This window comes from Tauraco erythrolophus, chromosome Z (genome assembly GCF_009769465.1).
Source record: "Tauraco erythrolophus isolate bTauEry1 chromosome Z, bTauEry1.pri, whole genome shotgun sequence".
Classification (NCBI taxonomy): domain Eukaryota; kingdom Metazoa; phylum Chordata; class Aves; order Musophagiformes; family Musophagidae; genus Tauraco; species Tauraco erythrolophus.
Window position 1 is genome coordinate 92671829 of NC_141496.1, and position 20655 is coordinate 92692483.

The following is a 20655-nucleotide window of genomic DNA, read 5'->3' on the forward strand; positions in this document are numbered from 1 at the left end:
CAACATTTCAGAAACAACAGCAATTCGCAAGAAGACGTACTGTAGATGTAGGGCAGATTGTGATAAATGAGTCTTCACCAGATAACCAAATGTCACAGAGTTAGCTCTGCTGATATGCAGAACCTACAACATAATGGTCTCCCAAGACACATTTTACCTAGTGGTTCACTGACTGTACACACGTACGCAGGCCAGACTAGTTCTGCTGCCTTATTATTACACACTACCATCATCTCCCTGGCCCTGGAAAGCCTCAGGCTTGGCAGATGTGATGGATTGAGTGGTACACGCAGTGCAGCCAGTTGCAGGTGATATCCCCGTGCAGTACTTCCTGCTCCCCTTTCCCTGGGTAACACAACAAGAAACAGGTCATCCCATATAGAGGAAGCATATATTCCCTCTAGCTTTTTATGCTGGGACTGCTGGGACTACCTGAAAGATGAGTGCTGACAGATTGCTGTCGGTATGCTAATTTTCAACGATTTTCTTCTGCTCTGTTTTTCTTCTCTTGTTCTTCTCACCCTCACTCCTCGCTTCTCTTAGTCTGCATTTACAGCCTCTCTTCTGTCTGTTACCAAGCTTGCAAAAACACTGTGTGCTCCCTGGGAGAGTAGTGCTAAAGAGTCAAGGCATGTGTTGTTTCATATGGGTTCAGACAAGAGAAGCATCCCGTGGCCTTTCCTTCGTTGCAATCCCAGGAACCCAGACTGCACCTTTTGCTTTCTGTGTCAGTGTCTGCTGGGAGAGAAAATGTAGACACCATGCTATGCAGCATGTGCTGTGCTATACACAGTTGCAAAGTGATATTTGCCTTAGAAAATTAAAGACATGGGACTGTACTGGTTTTTCCACCTTCATTCTTCACTTCTGCCCAGTATTGCAGAAATCGGGACCTTAAGCAATACATGCCATTGAGCTGTAAGCAGAGGATTGCTTGTGTAGTAAAAATCGTATCCTAACAAGAAGGAAAAGCAAGGAGAGGGGATGGAAAAGAAAGAAAAAACAGTTTAGCATGGACAAGAGGAAAGGTGAAGTGGTTGAAACAGGAAGAAGGAAGAGGAGAAGCAGGAAAAGTGATGTCTCGCTCTTTAAAAAAAAAGCAGAAGCAAATTATGCTGTAAATGAAAAAGAAATGAAAAGAAAGGAAAAATCCTAATGTATAGTAGAGGCCTTACCTACCATAGGGTGTTTTGTGCTTATTAGAAGTAATTGCACATGTAAGAAAATGGTGGCGTATCGGTAGCATGCGTGTAGAGAAATTAACGTTTTATAAGACTTTAATCTATACTAGCTTAGGGCTGCTGTAATCAGTGTGATGTTAAAAGCACTGGTGACTATGTGAAATATGTTTATGCTGGGCCACACCTCTTTCTGTGTGTTATAATTCCCAGGAAGAAAATTCCAACTGAGCTTGAGAAGAGGATGGAAAAGTTCTGTTTCCATCCATTTCCAGTACCTAAGCAAATTTATTCTGCTGACTGTCTAACCTTCTCTTGTTACTGTTTCAAAATAAAATTGCTTCCTATATTCCCATGCTAAATTCAAACAGCATATGCTAGATGGTAGCTCCAGTTAAAAGGTAGCTGCATTTTACTGTATTTTGACATACTAGGCATGACAAGTTAATATAGATGTAAGTGCTCTTTCTGGTAAAGGCATAGCATCAACAAGGAAGTGAGAGCAATACTGTAATTTCAAGAGATTGTTGGAATGAGGAAGTCTATTCTCAGTTACTGCCACTAGATAAATAATATCCTCACCAAAAAAAATTAAACAGATGTAAATATGTAAGTGAAAAAGCTTAAGGAAACCCTACTAAAATTTTGAAAGCACAGGGGAAGTTTTTGTACTGTAATCTAAAGAGGTGGAAAAGAGAACACTGAAAAATGAAAATGAGAAAGAACCTTTTTACCTGCTAGTAGTCCTGCTAAATGTACAATGATCCAATTCTCAGCTGGTCAAACATGACAGTCACCACCTGGAATGAAAGGCGCATAGTTAGAACATATCCTAGTCACACCTGCTTAAACTAAAGCAGCATTACACAGCTTTTGGTAAACATACAGTCAAGTCTCGCTGCAGTTTAAGCATATGCCTACCCTAACTCATGCGAATAGTCCGAATACATGGAGAATACCTGTATGCTTAGATTCATCTATTTACACTAGTGTTTTCAGGATCAAAGCCTTAGCATTTTACAGAGTTGTGGTTTTTTGCTTGGGTTATCTAAAAGTGTGGACTAATTGTTTTCAACACATTTAGTTTAGTCACTAGATTAGAAATAGAGCTCATTGTGTCTTTGTCACCGATCAAGGGCCTTTATGTAATATCACAAGTATCTTCAAAACTATTAGGATTCAAGATTGTTGTGAGGAACAGTCATTATCTTTTTGTGCTCTCAGAGTCACATTCTGTCAAGTTAACTAGTAGTTTACATTTCTACATAACTAACGTCCAGATAACCTGTGAACTAGCACAAGCCACAGCCATGGTGAATCTTTATGGAGGATTTTTGCAAAAATCCTTAACTTTCTAGAAAAAAAACATTAATGAATTTCTTCTTTAGTTGAGAACTTGGTATGGGATCCCTGTCTGTTTCCTTCAGTATCAATAGTATGGACCAGTTGTCTGTGGATTTGCCTAAACTGATTTTGAACCTGGTGATATTGTGTGCCTCCACAACTTCAATTACTTAAAATAAGGAACCTATCTTATAAGCCTACTTAGTCAAACTTTTACACCACCTTCTTTAACAACATCCAACTTAAATGTCTTGTGTATCATCAGAAATAAAACTAGGGGAAGAGGTGCATTTGGCTTGGGCACTAGCAGCTTTCCTGGGACCCTGAAAGTTTACATGAGCCACTGCGGCTGGTAAAGGTAGACTGGTAGCACCTTCTTGTGCTGTTGTAACAATTCTGCTGCAAAATACACACCATTAATGTCGTTAAAATACCAAGAGGTGTAAAAAATTCTATTAACTTCAGTGGGGCTACTCATAAGACCTTTGAGCACTCAGTGGGTAATGAAGGGTTCTGAGTTGCTGTGTCTCTCACTGAGTCCAGTTACAAATTTGATCTCTTGATACCCAGTTTAGCCAGGACTGAAGCATTATGAACTTCATATGTGAAACAAGTCATAAGGCTTTCTAAACATTCGCCAACACTTTTCCTATACCGGTGATTTTCTTTTGAAAACCATGTTGAGATGGAAAATAAGCCTGTCGAACTGAAGAAATATGTCTTTTGGCCTGTGATTTATTTTCTTTTGATAGAACTCTTATCTGTGATTTGTCTCAGAAGCTAGAACTGTCTGATAATTAATTTAATCGAAACATGAGGAAGTACAAAGGTGCCTTGTGCCGTGGCTAAATCACAGATTATACTTACAGTCTGGTATTTTGTAGATCGATCATGTAGTGGTGTAAGTGTGAAATATTCTGAGTGTATTTTTGTTGATCAATTTCCTGGAAATTATTAGGTTAATTTTTAGTGATTGTAGTCACTCTCTCTTCTAATTATGTAGAGCAGCAATTACTGAAAGTATTGCTTTCAATTACTTTCAGTTACTGGAAGTATTACTGCTGGATAGACATATTTTCACCAGTACAAATTATCTAAAATAATTACATCACTGTCTTTTTTTAATGTTTGGTAGTGTTGATATGTTGTATTGATTTTTTTTCTAATGCAAGTTATGGGTCTTCTAGAGCTGATGAAACGAAGTAAAATGTCACTGCTGGACTGGACTGATAATCAGAAGGCATAATCAAGATTTTTCCAAAGGCATACCTAAAGACATCCTTCAAGTTCAGAATTATATGTGTTACTGCTGTTATTATTGTTATCATCAATATATAGAACAGAAAAGGAAATATATCTTCTCTAATTTGCTTTAGAAATTCCACCATGGTTGTGAAAACGTGTCTATTGCTCGTTCTTGTTGTTTTACTGTTCTTCTGTTTTTCTTCCTTTTTTTCCCATGCCTACTATAAATTACTGCTAATTTGTGTCGTATGTTTTATGTGCCTTCTAGGTATTGGAGTCGGCATGTTGGTACGAGAACATGGCAAACTGTCTAACCTGGATAAATTGTACTTTTCCTTTCCCGGGGAAGTGCTTATGAGAATGCTCAAACTCATCATTCTGCCATTAATCATATCAAGTATGATCACAGGTATGACTGGAAATGTACTATTAGCTGATGAGATTATCATCATTGTGGCTTAGCTTTTTTTCTAAAAGAAATAACCTTTAAAAACAATTTGATGGGAGTCTATAATAAAAAGTATAGATTTCATATATTTCGATTAAGATTTTCTCTGTATAATGAGAATGGATTTGGAAGGATTAGCACCATTATCTGGTAAATAAGTTATAAAGAGCTGTGAGATAAAAACTTAACATGTTTGTAGATACTTGTATCTCTTTCTCCCTGTTTTCAGGAGTGGGTTAAACAGTTGCAAATTGCAAGCCCAAAGCTGCAACTGCCTATTCTCAGGTACAGAGTTAACTATTGTAAGTAGTCTCATGCTGCCGTTTCACAAGGAAAGGAGAGCTGATCTCGTAGTTGACTGTCAGAAAAAGAGGAGATTCCCCACCTACACTTCCCTGGTCTCAACAAACTCTCATGAGGTACCATGCATGAGCTCTGAATCCTTCCGTGAGTCCATTCAATTCACTGACCTGACAGAAAACTATAAATTAGGAAAAAAAAAAAAAAAATCTGTTTGGTATGCTTGTTTCAAAGGAGTTTTGGGCAAGTGCAAGAGAGCAGGGAGACTGTGTAGCCAGGAAGGGCTTATGGAAAGCAGAGCAAAGCTTCCCACTTTTGGAAAAGCAAGCAAGCCGTTGGCTGGAACCCCACCATGGCATGTTAGAATTTGCTAACAACGCCCGGATTAGGGAGGATTTGCTGGAGCAAGCCTGAAGTGAAGAGGCGGAACTGGATGTCAGATAGCCTTTTCTGGGGTGGCGGAAGAGGTAAAGAAAGCCAAACAAACTTGTCTTTATTCTTTAAGCCTTTACTGAGGGAACAAGCGTTATGACTATTTTCTTTTTGCTTCCTACAATGAATGAGGACACATCTGTCACTATACTGTCCCCTTTTGTCTCCACAAGCCTCTGTTTTGTGAATGTACTCATGTCGAGGTGCTTGTTGTTTGGTTGGATGGTCATGGAAATACATCAGACATTTGACTGCAGGAAAGAAGAGGGTGTTGTGATCAGAAAATGAAAGGGGAATTTCAATCATGCTGTGAAGGTGCTTTCAAGAATAGGATATTGAACACAAACTCCCAAGCTCCTCAAAGTTCATCATGGCCAAAAATACCACTAATTTCAACAGTGCACCTCAAAGTGGGCCTATGATAGGAAGAGCCTAAGGGAAGCTGCCAAGGCCTTTCGGGCAAATCTATAATGCAGGGTGACAGCGACCCAGTGTTAGAATTGAAATGGAGAATTTGAAGAGCTGCAGGATGGATACATCCAGAAAGGAAAGCTGCAAGAGGCAGAGTGAGAAATGACAGCAGAAAATAGTCAAGGACTGTGTCCAAAAGAATGAAGGGAGATGATCAGTTATTAGTATGTAAAGAAGAGAAGAACAGAGAGAGAGATGAAAAGAGCTTGGTGTTTTAATTAATAGACAAGACAGCAGCATTTTTGTATAGAGGAGGAAATGAGACAGAAAGCAAAGGAAAACTGAACTCTACTTTTATCGTATTGGAACTTGAGTCTGTGACAGGAGATCCAGGAAAAGCTGCCAAGATGAGACTAATATATTCCTTTTTTTGAGCAAGCTTTTATTTTTGAGTGAAGTTGGGCCTCTGTCTTCAGAAATAAACGGTATCTTTAGGATAACCGTGAAATCAATTATTTATTAAATGTATCCCTGTCCAGCTCTTGCAAGGGGAAACAAGAATCATGCTGTTAAAAATATTATGCTGCTATTTAAACGTTCCAGTATGAGTAAACTGCATTTGTAACTGCTAACATGAGCTTGGATTTTAAAGATTGCAGATTGTGGGAGTTAAATTCATATACAGAGGTGAGAACCAGATTCTGACCTTGGCATATCCAATTTACATAGTAAAGAAGGGCTTATTTTTTCTACACTTCTATGTTAGGTTTTTAGACAAGAAAAAAGAAACAAGATTGATAAAGAACAGAAGCAACTTCAATAGAGTACATAGAGATTTGCTGCTTTTGAAGACAAAAGCACTAGCTGCTTCTGTGCAAATAATGCTGAAATGTGCGAAGCAGCTGGACCAGGCATATCCGTGCATGATGGTTTTCACTGTTCACCTGCATCTTTCTTCAGGAAGTTGATAAGATATTTTGCCTCTTCTAAAAGAAATATGGTAACCTTGCAAGCATCAGAAATGCATAGTTGAATTGAGTAAGTAGGCCTGTGTGTAATCATAAAGCACACTAGTCATTCTTCCTCTTTCACAAGAGAGTGATTGAAATTGCAAGGGACCTCCTGAGACCATCTAGTTCAACCCTCCCACTGCTCAAGCAAGGTCAGCTAGAGCAGGTTGCCCAGTCAGGGTTTGAATACCTTCAAGCACAGAGATGACACAACCCCTCAGGGCAAAGTGTTAGACCAGCCTCACAGTAAAACGGTGTTTTCCTGATCAGATGAAATTTCATGGGTTTCAATTTTTGCCTGTTGTTTCTTGTCTGGTGTGTGGGCACCACTGTGAAGAGCCTGGCTCTACTTTCTTCATTCCCATCCATCAGGTATTTATACACATGAATAAGATCCCTTTGAGCCTTCCCTTCTCCAGGCTGAACAGTTCCAGCTCTCAGCCTCTCATCATGTGAGAGATGTTCCAATCCCTTCATCATTTTTGTGACACTTTGCTGGACTCTCTCCAGTAAATTTGTCTCTTTCTTGTGCTGGGGAACCCAGAACTGGACACAGTACTCCAGGTGTGGCCTCACTGGTGTTATCATCTCCCTCCACATGCTGGCAGTGCCTTTCATAATACTGCCCAGGAGGTTGTTGGCTGTATTTGCTATGAGATCTTACTGTCTTATGGTCAGCTTGTTGTCCACCAGGGCCTTGAGCTGTTCTCCAACCAGTCAGCCTCCAGCTTATACTGGTGCCTTGCATTATTCCTCCCCAGATGTAGAGCTTTGCATTTATCCTTGTTGATCTTCATGAGATTTCTCTCAGATGAATTCTTCATCCCATCCAGGTACCTTTGAATAGCAGTAAAACCATGTCATATGTTGCCCACTCCTCCCCATCATCTGGGTCATTGGTGAAGGTGTTGAATGATATTGGCCTCAGTGTGGACCTCAGGGGTGCATCAGTAGTGGACTTGCCTCCAACAGAAAACCTTCTAGGCCCAGCCATTCAGCCAGTTTTCAATTCACCTTGCTGTGCAATTATTTAACCTGTACTTTGTCAGTTTTCCTGTGGGCATGTTGTGGGAGACAATATCAAAAGCCTTACTAAAGTCAAGGTAGACAACATGACCTCTCTGCAATTCTGAATGTTAGCACCACAGCAAAATTCACATTTGAAAAAAAAAGAAACACCTCACAGAGAACTGTAAAGAATGAAACAAGGAGGGGAAGGAAAAAATTAAGAAAAATCAAGGATGTGTGTTCAGCTATGTCTGTAAACAAGACAGACACCTCACTGTTAGTGGCAAGGGCACATCTCTCTGCATTTGACTGTGAACCTTCCCTGGAATGAGACACAAAAATATTTTCCTAAAAAGTAACCTCATCATTATTAACTGAATGCAGGACATACAAGGATAGCACCAAGGACAGCATACAAGGATTGCTGGGACCAGTTGTGTTCTGAGTATGCCCACCTCCTCAGGATTTGCATATTATGCAGACCCCTGTAGGGCTTGTGCCTGATGATCACAGCCGTCGGACCTGCATACGTGTTCATGTGACGTTTAGGGCCCCAGGACTTATGAAGTTCACTGCGGTAAAACTTGTGACAGCACATGTGCTGGGCCTGAGTGGCTGTCTTTAGTTCATGAGCTAAGCGGATGCTACTCACCACCATGAGAGAAAGTTAAACATTAAGTCATCTCACTGAGCCTTTGCTGCAGGTGAAGAGCGTGCACAGAGACAACCACAGTTGTGCTCGTGTTGTGCAGAACTGTAACCAGACCATAGTGTTACGTTCAGAGGCCTCTAGGAAGTTCTGATGCCTACAGGAGGCTATTTTTTGAATGTATTTCATGTCAAAATACTGGATTTTGGTGACATTTTTTCACAAGAATCACCAAGACATTATTGAAAATGCAATCTGTAGTTTTCTTCTTTAGAATGTCTTAAAAGGTAATACCACATCATGAAAAACATAACTTATACATATGCTTTTGATACAGTGAGCTATGGTACCAATGCACGTCCCGTGACCGGATCCCTGTCCATTCGGACATCATGATGTAAATCAAGCCCACAGCAAAGACAGTGAGGGTAGGAATCGCTCCTTGAGATTACAGGAGTTTCTGCAAAATTTAAACGATTAGTAATTTTAACTTGTTGGGGGAAATCCTGTCTTAGTGGAAAAACTCTCACTGACTTCTTCAAGGAGAGAAGGAACACAGTTTATTTTCAAATTGAAAGAAGCAAATTTCTCCCTCTTTAGTTAAATGGAGGGGTGTAGAATGTGCTATTCCTTTGCAAACCTATTTCATCAGAGTGTAAAAGAGGGAAGGCATTGTTTACATACTTATTTTACATACCTTATGAGTTGTGGTATCTGGAATTTTTCCACTGACCTGGCTAGAGGCTGAACTGTAACCTAGTGAAAAAACTAACATAAACGCGAAGGATTTATTTGTTTGGAAAAATTTGAAAAGTGTGGTTAGATCCTCCTATAGATCCTTGCTTTGTGGACAGAAGAGTCTAAAAATACCATGCTCTTAAATTAATCTTAGTTTACCTCAAAGCCAAATTTTAATTGTTCTCTTCTTCTCATAATTATTTTAATGGTTGGCAGATGTAAATTTAATTTACTCTGACTCATAAGCCCACCGCTGATAATTGATTTCAAAACATCTAGCTCTTTTGGATCTCCATGAGATTTCTATCCCTCAAATTAGCTAGTAGTAAACTAATGCATCCTTCATGTGAAGGAATTATTTGTATTTTCTGTTTCCTGCTGTAGTGGCATGGGAAAATTGAAAATGAAAATCTAAAATCTAGGGTGTTACTCAAGACAATTGCTATGACGTCCAGACCTACACCTGTACTGAGTGTAATACTCCACACCCCAAACCCACTTCTTTGAAGTAATGCTCTAAAAGAAGAAATAATTAGACAGATACCAGAAGTATATTATTTTTAGGTGCCCTGTAGGGAGAAAGAATTGCGAGGAATCTCTGGCGTGCTTCCTGGGAATTCTGAGGTTTAAATCTAATCATTCCAGGAGTACTTAAAAGCCTATAAAATGTCTTTGAAAGTCTTGGAAATTCACAACCCTGATTTCCTTCAGAGAATGAATCTTCTCTAGAGTTGTGCAGTATATTTCATCACGTCTGCATACTGACTACACTAGCCCCTTATAATCACTCTAAGCCATCTTTTTCATGGACTGAGATTCACAGATTATGTAATGGCGGTAAATGTTTGCAAATCTGTTTTCTATGGATCGCAACATAGTCTGGAGACAGCTGTCCAGTTTCCTGGACAATTGTTCCCCTGTCCCAGCCAGGAGCTAAATAATGAACACAAACTGTCTGGCCTTCCTTCCTGCACCTAAGTCCCATGTTAGTAGCTCATGTCAGGAAATCTTGATCTTACCCAAAACCCCCAGCCCTCCAGATGCTGCCGAAGTGTCATGGTTCTGCTTCCCGTCTCTCTTCCATCAGTCCTTTGCAGAATCATAGAATGGTTTGGCTTGGAAGGGACCTCAAAGATCATCTAGTTCCAAACCCCCTGCCATGGGCAGGGAAACCCTCCACTACACCAGATTGCCCAAAGCCTCATCCAACCTGGCCTTGAACACTTCCAGGGATGGGGCAGCCACAGCTTCTCTGGGCAACCTGTGCCAGTGCCTCACCACCCTCTGAGTGAAAAATTTCTTCCTTAGATCCAATCTAAATCTCCCCTCTTTCAGTTTGAATCCATTGCCCCGCGTCCTATCACTACACACCCTTGTAAAAAGTCCCTCTCCAGCTTTCCTGTAGGCCCCTTTAAGTACTGGAAGGCTGCTATAAGATCACCCCGGAGCCTTCTCTTCTCCAGGCTGAACAGCCCCAACTCTTTTGGCCTGTCTCCAGAGCAGAAGTGCTCCAGCCCTTGCATCATCTTCGTGGCCCTCCTCTGGACATGCTCCAGCAGCTCCATGTCCTTCTTGTGTTGGAGACCCCAGAGCTGAAAATAGTATTCCAGGTGGGGTCTCAGGAGAGCAGAGCAGAGGGGCAGAATCACCTCCCTCGACCTACTGGCCGTGGTTCTTTTGAAGCAGCCCAGGATACGTTTGACTTTCTGGGCTGCCAGCGCACATTGCCAGCTCATGTTGAGCTTCTCGTCAACCAGAAATACCAAGTCGTTTTCCTCAGGGCTGCTCTCAATCCATTCTCCACCCAGCCTGTACTTGTGCTTGGGATTGCCCCGACACACGTGCAGGACCTTGCACTTGGCCTTGTTGAACTTCATAAGGTGCTCACAGGCCCACCTCTCCAGCCTGTCCAGGTCCCTCTGGATGGCATCCCTTCCCTCCAGCGTGTCCACAACACCACACAGCTTGGTGTCATCTGCAAACTTGCTGAGGGTGCACTTGATCCCACTGTCCATGTCACCAACAAAGATGTTAAATAGCACTGGTCCCAGTACCGACCCCTGAGGGACACCACTCGTCACTGGCCTCCACTTGGATATTGAACCATGGACCACAACTCTTTGAGTGATACCATCCAGCCAATTCCTTATCCACCAAGTGGTCCATCCATCAAAACCATGTCTTTCCAGTTTAGAGACAAGCATGTCCTGTGGGACAGTGTGAAATGCTTTGGCTAAGTCCAGGTAGACAGTGTCAGTTGCTCTTCCCCTATCCATCAATGCTGTAACCTCATCATAGAAGGTCACCAAATCAGTCAGGCAGGATTTGGCCTTAGTGAAGCCATGTTGGCTGTCACCAATCACCTCCTTATTTTCCATGTGCCTTACCATAGTTGCCAGGAGGATCTGCTCCATGATATTGCCGGGCACAGAGGTGAGACTGACTGGCCTGTAGTTCCCTGGGTCTTCTTTTTTCCCCTTTTTTAAAGATGCGGGCTATGTTTCCCCTCTTCCAGTCAGTGGGAATTTCACCAGATTGCCACGACTTCTGAAATATGATGGAGAGTGGCTTAGCAACTTCATCTGCCAGTTCCCTCAGGACCCATGGATGCACCTCATCAGGTCCCATGGACTTGTCCACCAGAAGGTTCTTTAGAAGGTCTCAAACCTGATCTTCTACAGTGGGCGGTTCTTCATTCTCCCAGTCCCTGCCTTTGCCTTCTGTGGCTTGGGCTGTGCAGCTGGAGCTCTTGCCAGTGAAGACTGAGGCAAAGAAGTCATTGAGAACCTCAGCCTTCTCCATATCCCAGGTCACGAGGTCCCCCGTTTCCTTCCAGAGAGGACCTACATTTTCCCTAGATCCCTTTTTATCATTGGCACATCTATAGAAGTTTTTCTTGTTGCCCTTGATGTCCCTGGCCAGATTTAACTCTATCAGGGCTTTAGCTTTCCTAACCTGATCTCTGGTTGCTCGGACAATCGCTCTGTGTTCTTCCCAGGCTACCTGTCCTTGCTTCCACCCCCTATAAGCCTTCTTTTTTTATCCGAGTTGGTCCAGTAGCTCCTTGTTCATCCATGCAGGCCTCCTGGTGTTCCTACCTGACTCTGTCTTTGTTGGGATGCACCGCTCCTGAGCTTGGAGGAGGTGATCCTTGAATATTAACCAGCTTTCTTGGGCCCCTCTTCCCTCCAGGGCCTCATCCCATTGTACTCTAGTGAGGAGATCCCTGAAGAGGCCAAAGTCTGCTCTTCTGAAATCCAGGGTAGTGAGCTTGCTGTGCACCCTCCTTGCTTCCCTAAGAATCTTGAATTCCACCATTTCATGATCACTGCAGCCAAGGCTGTCCTTGCGCGTCACGTTCCCCACCAGCCCTTCTTTGTTGGTGAGAACAAGGTCCAGCAAAGCACCTCTTCTCTTTGGTGCCTCTACCACTTGGAGAAGGAAGTTATCATCCATGCATTCCAGGCACCTCCTGGATTGCCTATGCTCTGCTGTGTTGTTCTTCCAACAGATATTGGTGTGGTTGAAGTCCCTCATGAAGACCAGGGCTCGTGAACGTGAGGCAGCTCTAGACCCTTCGAAGCTGGGGTTGTTCCAGACTACTTGTCTTACTGATTTTTCAAGCCATGGACCATGATGTGGAGGTCTTTCTTCACTGCTAGAATGTTTTCTGTCAAAAAATTCTCCTAAAAGCTGGCATCACGTGTCTGATAAATGCCTTTTCTTTAATGTTGTTTCCAGGGTTACTCATAAATGCCAGAAATCATAGCTGTGTAGTGGTCATGTCTGTTCTGTTTTCTGCATCATGCTTTGGGTTTAAAGATGTTACATGTATCATGGGAGGTCCATATCTCACATCTCGATATTGATGACATGATTTTATCAGCTATTCAACATCTCTCAAGTTCTATAATAACCTCTCCCTCATTTCTTTTTTCCCTGAAAAAACATTAATAAAGCTTTTCCTTATATTTCTGACCTTCCCTGCACTTCCGGTCTTCACAGGCAGCTCCAAAGAGGCTAGAACAGATGCATGAGAGTTTCCTGGCTCGTAAATTTGTGCAGCATCAGCTATGGGGACCACCAGAATTCCTTAAAGCAATTGATGAGGTACTTGTAGGTTCCACACAGCTACCTCAGGAACAGTAAAAAAACATGCGGTATCAATGGCCTTTCTGAGGGCAGCGGTATGTGAGCTATAAATACAACATCTGCCTTGCTGTGGGTCCCGTGCTGCTCCAACGACTAGGTTTCCATGACTATAGAAATGAACTCTTCTTTTTCTCCTGGGCCTGCTTTGATTACTGCTGCAGTACTATCTGAAGCATCCTGCCAGTTCCACCTTTCCAGTACCAACAGCACACTCTTTTATTTGCACTTCTTGCTCATGGTGCAAAGATAATCATTCCACAACAAATCTGGCTTATTCTAGCCGACAATGGCGTATCAAAACTATGTGAGAGAGAAGAATGTCCCAGTGAGGTAGCCGGGCCATGTGACTTTCGCCATTTGCAGAGACTGTGGCTTTCCCTGTGGAAAGAAGGTGCTGAATCATGGCTGATAGATGGATATCTGAGTAAGTTATTTGATCTTTTCCATTGTTCAAAAGTAAAGTGTCGGTTTCCTACCTTGGAAGTTACTAGTTTGCTTTATCACAGTGCCACCAAGTTTGGTGAATGGAGGCAAAATGTACAAAATGGGAGACAAAAGAGCTGGAATGCAATGAGAAAAATATTAGAGTATTAATCAGATTGTTCTTATTTCTTATTTTTATCTTTGAGAGTAAGAACAGATCAGACTAGAACATTTTTTTTTTTTTGTCCACTGTGTTAGTAATTGAAGTTAAAACACACTGAGGCTGTGCCTATGCTCAGGAATAGACCTGCCAGTTCCATTAGATATAAAACATTCACAGATTTAAAGTACTGTAAAGGAGCACAGGCAAGGAAACCATGGGAGAACAAATCTATTTTGTTTCCTATAATGCAGGGCTTCCAAATCAATTTTCCTTTGGTATCACCATTCCTGGGGTGGCAGCTGCCTCAGCAGTTTCCATTTCTGCAAGTCCAAGAAATGCAGCTATTGAGAGATGCTCTGTGACCGAGGCATCCTTAACAGGCTCTGTGCATCACCAGCAGGCACACTAGTTTCCACTCCTTGGGGAATCCTTGATCTAGCGTAGTGTACTCAGAGACTGTCTCTTGGGATATCTGCATGTACTTCTCTTGCTTTTCTGTTTCTGAAGCCACAAGAACCTCTGAGAAAGCAGGTTCATTCTGTGGTACTAGTAAACTAGTTACCTGGACTTAGGCAGGAAATTCACCTTTTTCCTTTGAATGATGTACATTTTGCAAAGGACGGAAGGTGTTACACTACTGTTGATGAATTTTGCCTTCAGTTGTACTGAGGAATGCTGGAAGTCCTGTCCCCTGTCCATGCGCAGTCATTGAGGCAGGGAGGACTGCAGAGTCATGGGCTATTAATGGACAAGGCTTTGTGCCCATCCTCTTCAGATTACTTCTATCACAGTCATCTACTCCTTTTCCATCAATATCAGTTGACCTTATGCAACCAAGACAGCCCCTACGTTATTTAAGGTTTTAAATTATAGTAATAAAATTTTGAAGTGCACTTGTGGTTCATGGAGCGTGATTACACCAGCTCTCAAGGGCAAAGAGCCGCAACACAACAGCCATTCGGCAACATCGGGTTGGCAGTCTCTGCCTCCTGTCCCAGCCGTATCACTGGTACGCTGCTGTTGGCACCGCTGTGAATGGGTCTGAAGTGAGTTAGTATCTTCTGTTTTCCTGGAGCTCAGGATGTAAACAACAATTCCACTGTATAAAATAGATTGCGTTCACTTTTTTACTCCATTTCCTTGTGTGTGAACATCATGATTTGTTTAAAAATGTGTCATGTTAAAGTTTTCTTTTATTTGAGAGTCTGGAAGCAAGAACTTGTCCACCTGTATGTTTTACCACCAGAAGTTTTGAGGTAATTCAAGTACTTTCAGCACTGCAGATTTTCTGTATTCACTCCATACGTATTTCCCCTGCAACAGTGTGGAGGCTGTATTTCTGCTACATCCATGAACTGAATCTAATTTCTGTTATGAATCTCGCTAGCCTGTCCATGTTGGCAGATTGATGTGTCATCTTCCCCCTTATAAGCTCTTATTATATTCCAGACAAGGAACATCATATCTCCTGAAAAGACATTAACCTGAGATTATATAACCTCTAAGAGCTTTCTAGAGGAAAATTCAAGTTTTCTTACAAGTGATACTGTTTGCAAATAAGAGGAATGGAAGGCAGTACTAATAACCTTCTTTCTATGCATCTAGTCCAATAAACTCTGTAGGGAAAGATCCTAATACAATGCTGCAATGCTGAATGTGCTAGCTACCTATAGGGCAGCACAGCAGTCCCTTAGCAAACTGATATCCAGGGTGGGAAATTTTCTTTGCATTTTACCTGAACTTCCTTCCATTTTATAATGATTTCGTCACTTGCATTGTTGTAGACCATTCATCTCCCATTTATTCCTCTCTTTCTATCTGGTATTTAGAAAGGTTTGTAACAGCTGCTTCTTCAAGCCTATCCTAAATCATCCAGGATATCCCCTTCGAGTATTTGGAATATTCTTTATAATTATTATTGCATTCCATGTTTTAGTCTGTTTTGTTTTTTTTTTAAAATAATCTTTTTTTAATGCCTCTTCAAAGTTAGAAGACCGATATTTGTCATGTTAATCCAGTGGTAGTCTCGCTAAATCATGTAAGAAAGAACTGGGAATTTTCTGATTTTGGTTTTTATGGTGTTTAAATAGCACTAGCAAATGCTTATTCATTACCTGCATGCATCTCTCTCTCTCTCCCCACTTCTCCCTCTGTGCTCCCCTCTCTCAAGTTGGTAGTTTTTTTCAGTTCATTCCTAAGACATTCTTCTGTTGCATTTACACAACAGTACTAGTGGAATAAATATCGTTTGCTCCAAAGAAGAGAGAGAGTTAAATTTCTGTTGAGTCTATTGAAAAGGTGATTGCTACAAGCTGGTGTCGAAATCCTTTTCCTTTACAATAAGTAGCAACGAAATTTGAATAGACGGGATAACTGCTGTTATAAGGGGACTGACAGAGTAGGAATGGAAGCCTTCTAGTAACAAACATTAAAAACAGAGGTGATGAGTCACCAAAAATCTCATTTCAGAGACAGAATATCGCCATGTCTTTAGGGCTTTAGTTTGCCATAGCTTCTTCATTATCTGGTCTTCTCAGCCAACATCTGACTCATAACTGTACTCCTAATGAGACGTAGCTATATATGTCATTTATTTAGCTAGTCGAAGACTAGATACAAAAGATAATTCAGAGCCCCATGTCACTGTAAACAAGAGGAAAAAATAAAATTATGAGATGCATATCAAGTGAAAGATGGTTGAGAATGATCTCCAGGTAATAACAGATAGCAGCACCTGAGTCCTGTGTCTCAGCTGAATGGTGAAGTCATGCATAGAATCATGCTGTCTGAAGTCCTGAATGCGGGTGGTATTTCAATAGACACTTGTGAATTACTTGCTCGGTCCTGACAGTCTTGTTTATATGCAAGGGATACAGTATTGCATTTCCTAGAGAATTCCACATAGCAAAGGGAAAAAGAGCAAAAGATTAATCGTTCAGCCCTTGGAAGGAAACAACAGTAATTCCTGTTGAACCTAACTGTAAACTTAGATTTCAGGGAAAATATGAAGAAAGAGAGCTTTCAGGAGATTAATCACGGTCAGGGTTAACTTATACTGCAAGATCATTCCAACTAAAAGGGCATAATGAGAGAGAAAAGACTCAGAGTCTGGAATGGGAAGAGGGAAAAATCACAGATGAGTCAAAGATGCAGCACTGTTTTCCCTTTGAAAGGTGAGCGTAGGCCAAGAACAAAAGCAAATGCTGGGCCCAGACAAAACGATAGAGGACAGCTGTCTTTGGTGCTCTTCCTTGTTTTTCAGAAGCCCTGAGAAGAGCATTCTTTGCACAGGAGGTGAAGAGGTAGTGGTAGGGTTGCCTTGCAAAAGCAGACATCTGAAGTGGATATAACCGTGTCACCAAGAGACTGGATGGGTGAAAAAAAAGTTAAAATTAGTTGATGAATTTAACATTTCATCTATTTGTACCCTTTCTGAGTCTCAAGGAGTGTGACTCCAACATGTGTCCCTGTTTAAGAAGAATCACTTCAGACTGATGAGTCACAAGGGAGATTGCATAGGTGATGCCAGCAATTTGAGCACAAAGATCTATGTTTGTCAATTCTCCCAAATTCATAGGACAGCAGAGAGGACCTTTCCCTACTGCGTAAAGGAAACTTTCCCACTTGTATCCATCACTCAACTGTCAAACAGTGACAAAATTTACATGGAAATAGGATGAAGTCTAATCTTACACGTGTGAGATTCCTTCTTTTCCTGGCAGTAGCTGAGTAGAGCCGGCAGTAGCCCATGGAACAAGAATACAAATTTGGATTCTCTTAAACATAGAGAAATAAGAAAATAAGCAATAAGCTTACTACACGAGTCAACACTGGAGCTAGAATTTGGTGTTCGGTTCCTCAAGCAAAAATCACGTGTCACTTCCAAAGACACAGGCCAAATACTGTTTTAATATTAGCAGTGTTTCCCGTTGCGAGTAGAAGAAAAGTGTGACAACTAATTCAAAATGGTCACTTGCCTCTAAGATTTTTTGCTGGTATGACTTGACCATCATCTCTGTGATGATCAGAGGATTAAATGAGAACGGTCAGTACGAGGTAAATGACATTCCAAAACCAAATTAAAACGGAGGGGTCATACTATATAGTCAGGTGCAGTTGAAATGTTGATACTGCTCATGTCCTAAATTAGAAACACTTACTCCCAGCTCCATCTTTCAAAGCCAAGTAACTTCATGCATTTCAGACAGCTATCCGTTCATCAAAGGCACTGTGTCTGCACTGATTCTTTTTGCCCCCCTCCTAGTTTTTTTCGAAGAGTAAATCTTACATTTGTGCAACAACACATGACATAGTGCACCCCTGGCAATAAAACAACACTGCTCTTTAAGATTCTCCTATTTTTTTTGTTTATTGTCATATGTCTGTTGCAAGGTTCTGTAAAAAAATTTTTAAATGGACCTGACTATCCTGGATGTATCAAGAATAGTGTGACCAGCAGGAGCAGGGAAGTGATCCTGCCCCTGTACTCGGCACTGGTGAGGCCGCACCTGGAATATTGTGCCCAGTTTTGGGCCCCTCGCTTTAAGAGAGATATTGAGCTCCTGGAGCGGGTCCAGAGAAGGGCGACTAAACTGGTCAAGGGGCTGGAAAATAAAACTTATGAGGAGCGGCTGAGGGAGTTGGGGCTGTGTAGCCTGGAGAAGAGGAGGCTGAGGGGAGACCTGATTACGGCCTATAAATACTTGAGAAGGGATGGTGGGGAGGTGGGGGAAGGGCTCTTTACATTAGTGATGGGTGATAGAACAAGAGGAAATGGGCATAAGCTTAGTCAGGGGAGGTTCAGGTTGGATGTTAGGAAGTATTTCTTCTCTGAAAGGGTTGTCAGCCACTGGAATAGGCTGCCCAGGGAGGTGGCTGAGTTCCCATCCCTGGATGTGTTTAAGAATAGGGTGGATGAGCTACTTGAGGATATGGTTTAATGGGGATTAGGGACGGTTGGACTGAATGATCTCTAAGGTCTTTTCCAACCTAGAAAACTATGAATCTATGTCCATTGTATCACTTCTGTGACCTAGTGACTGCACATTGCAGCCAGAAGAGCCAAGACGGAAGAGAAGGATTAAGATGTACACTTGGAAGAAGTTGAGAATTCTTTAGTGGTTCCTCTAGCATCTGCAGAAATTCTTCCATTGAAGCAATGAGGCTGCTGACAGTTTGGAGCAGTTTTATAACTGCATTTTGTCCTTGAATCAGCATCTTAGTCATAGATGAGAAGGTGTAAAAGCTGTAACATTCTACTCTTCAGGAACTTTTGTTGCTATACTTTTGTTATAATAGTGAATTAGATATCAGAACCCTGAGAGAATTGTGCACAGCTGATGTGCACCATACCATACTTCAGTTATTTCTCCTCAGAAATGTGATTAGCTCCTAAAACTGATCAAGAAAGCTATAATGTGGCTGGCAGTTGTGTGGACATGGAAGGCCTCTGCGGCAGACTCTTTCCTCTGGCACTGAGTCACTCTTAAGAGAGGAGAGCCTACCACCAGTGCTAGGAGCTGGCTAAGCAGCATCGATCCTCGTGCAGAGAAGTGTAGCAGTGCTGGCAAAGGGAGGTAAACAGCCTAGTCTTCTGCTGGTTTATACTTAATGATCAAATTGTCGTGCAGATGAAGTGAGATGGTGAACGGATCCTATCAGCTTCCACTCAACTTCAGAAGCTTTCAGAGCAGCCAAGAAGTACTGCAGGTGGTGCACTTCATGATGACGCTGAAATTTGTAGATCAGTGAAAAAAAAATGCCAAGGTGTCTAGGTATGATTGTTGCTGCTGAACAGAGTCAACCATAGCACCAAATTGTAGATATAGTCTCTTATAAAGTATTGAAAAAGAACACCTGGAAGCATAAATCCTTGTGCACAGTTGGAACACTTCTGTAGAATGGAATGACAAACTCTAAGGATGTAGGTGTTATCCCTGAGGGAATAACAGTTTCAGTTATTGTTTCAGTTTAAAATATTTATCCCAACTGTACATAGCGGGAAAAAAAGTTCTGTGATTCATGGGTCACACGGTTTCAGTTTTTGCTGGGGGTTGGTGGTACCTGTGGTACAGAGCAAGTGTTCTACCCTGGACAGTAGATCTCTCAAGTGGTGGTAATTTTTATGTGATGGTAGCAGCTGCAGTCAGTCACTTGGCTTTTCACTCCGTGCTGTATAAAAATGTAGTTCTATAATGGATTTTCTTACAGGGTTCCCACACGTTGATACCAGCATAAAATTTCTATTTTATGTTAGAAATGTAGGTCATTCTAACAGGCAGGAACAAAATAGGAGGAGGAGCTAAGGCAGTAGTAACTTTTCAACATCTTTGAAGGTTTTGTTAATGCACTGCAAGTGATTCTCTCTCCTGCACCCCATTAAATAAAATGAAAATATTAATATTAATGAGTATTTGATTTTTTTACCTGACTCTATAGGTTGCTTCTTAGCAGCTGCCATCAGCTCTTAAAATCTGTCTTAATGGCCAGCTTCAGAAAAGATAAAAAAGCTTTATAATATCCAGATGCAAAATAATTTCAAACCACAGAGGTTTCAGTTTAACCTAGTTTTTGTGAACTGAAACAACTGGTCTCTCTTATCTTTCACGTTTATTAACTGTTGTGATTTTGAGTATTTCTACAACCTCTGTACAGATTCAATACCTCTGTCTCCTACTCAGCTCTTGGCCTCAGCAACACTCAAAGACAACACAGTCTGCAATCCAGTTACACAGATGATGAAAGATACTTCCTTACAACTGGTTTGGAATTTCTACATGGCAGTGTAGCTAATTGGTGGCACTTTCCACCACTCCTGCGTCAGGAGAGGAAGAAAATACAATTTCCCTATTTTCTGAATGAATGCCTCAAACATAGAGAACATGAAGCACATTGCTCTAGGATTTGTTATGAAGTCCACAGTACTTTCCGTGATGCAAAGATATATAGTTACCCTGCCTCACAGCAGTTTTGCTAGCACCCTAGAGCTCGATTTTTGTTCAACAAAAAACTGTGGGTATTTCATTTTCCAGGGACCATTTGGAAGTGGCAGACAGGTGCGGTTTGTGACTATGAATTTGTCTGAATGGCCTAGCTGACTCCAGCACCTGCGGAGTTTGTTTGATTAGCTACGTGATTTCTTTTACCTGAAACGT

The 20655-nt window shown here is 41.6% G+C and overlaps 1 protein-coding gene across 1 annotated transcript in view; it reads left to right on the forward strand.

Annotated features, from left to right (window-relative positions):
• The window catches only part of SLC1A1 (solute carrier family 1 member 1), a 62144-nt gene that overhangs the window by 11411 nt on the left and 30078 nt on the right, over nt 1-20655 (forward strand). The window contains 1 exon segment of the mRNA XM_086629836.1: nt 4036-4176. Within this exon segment, the coding sequence (XP_086485962.1) occupies nt 4036-4176 (141 nt within the window).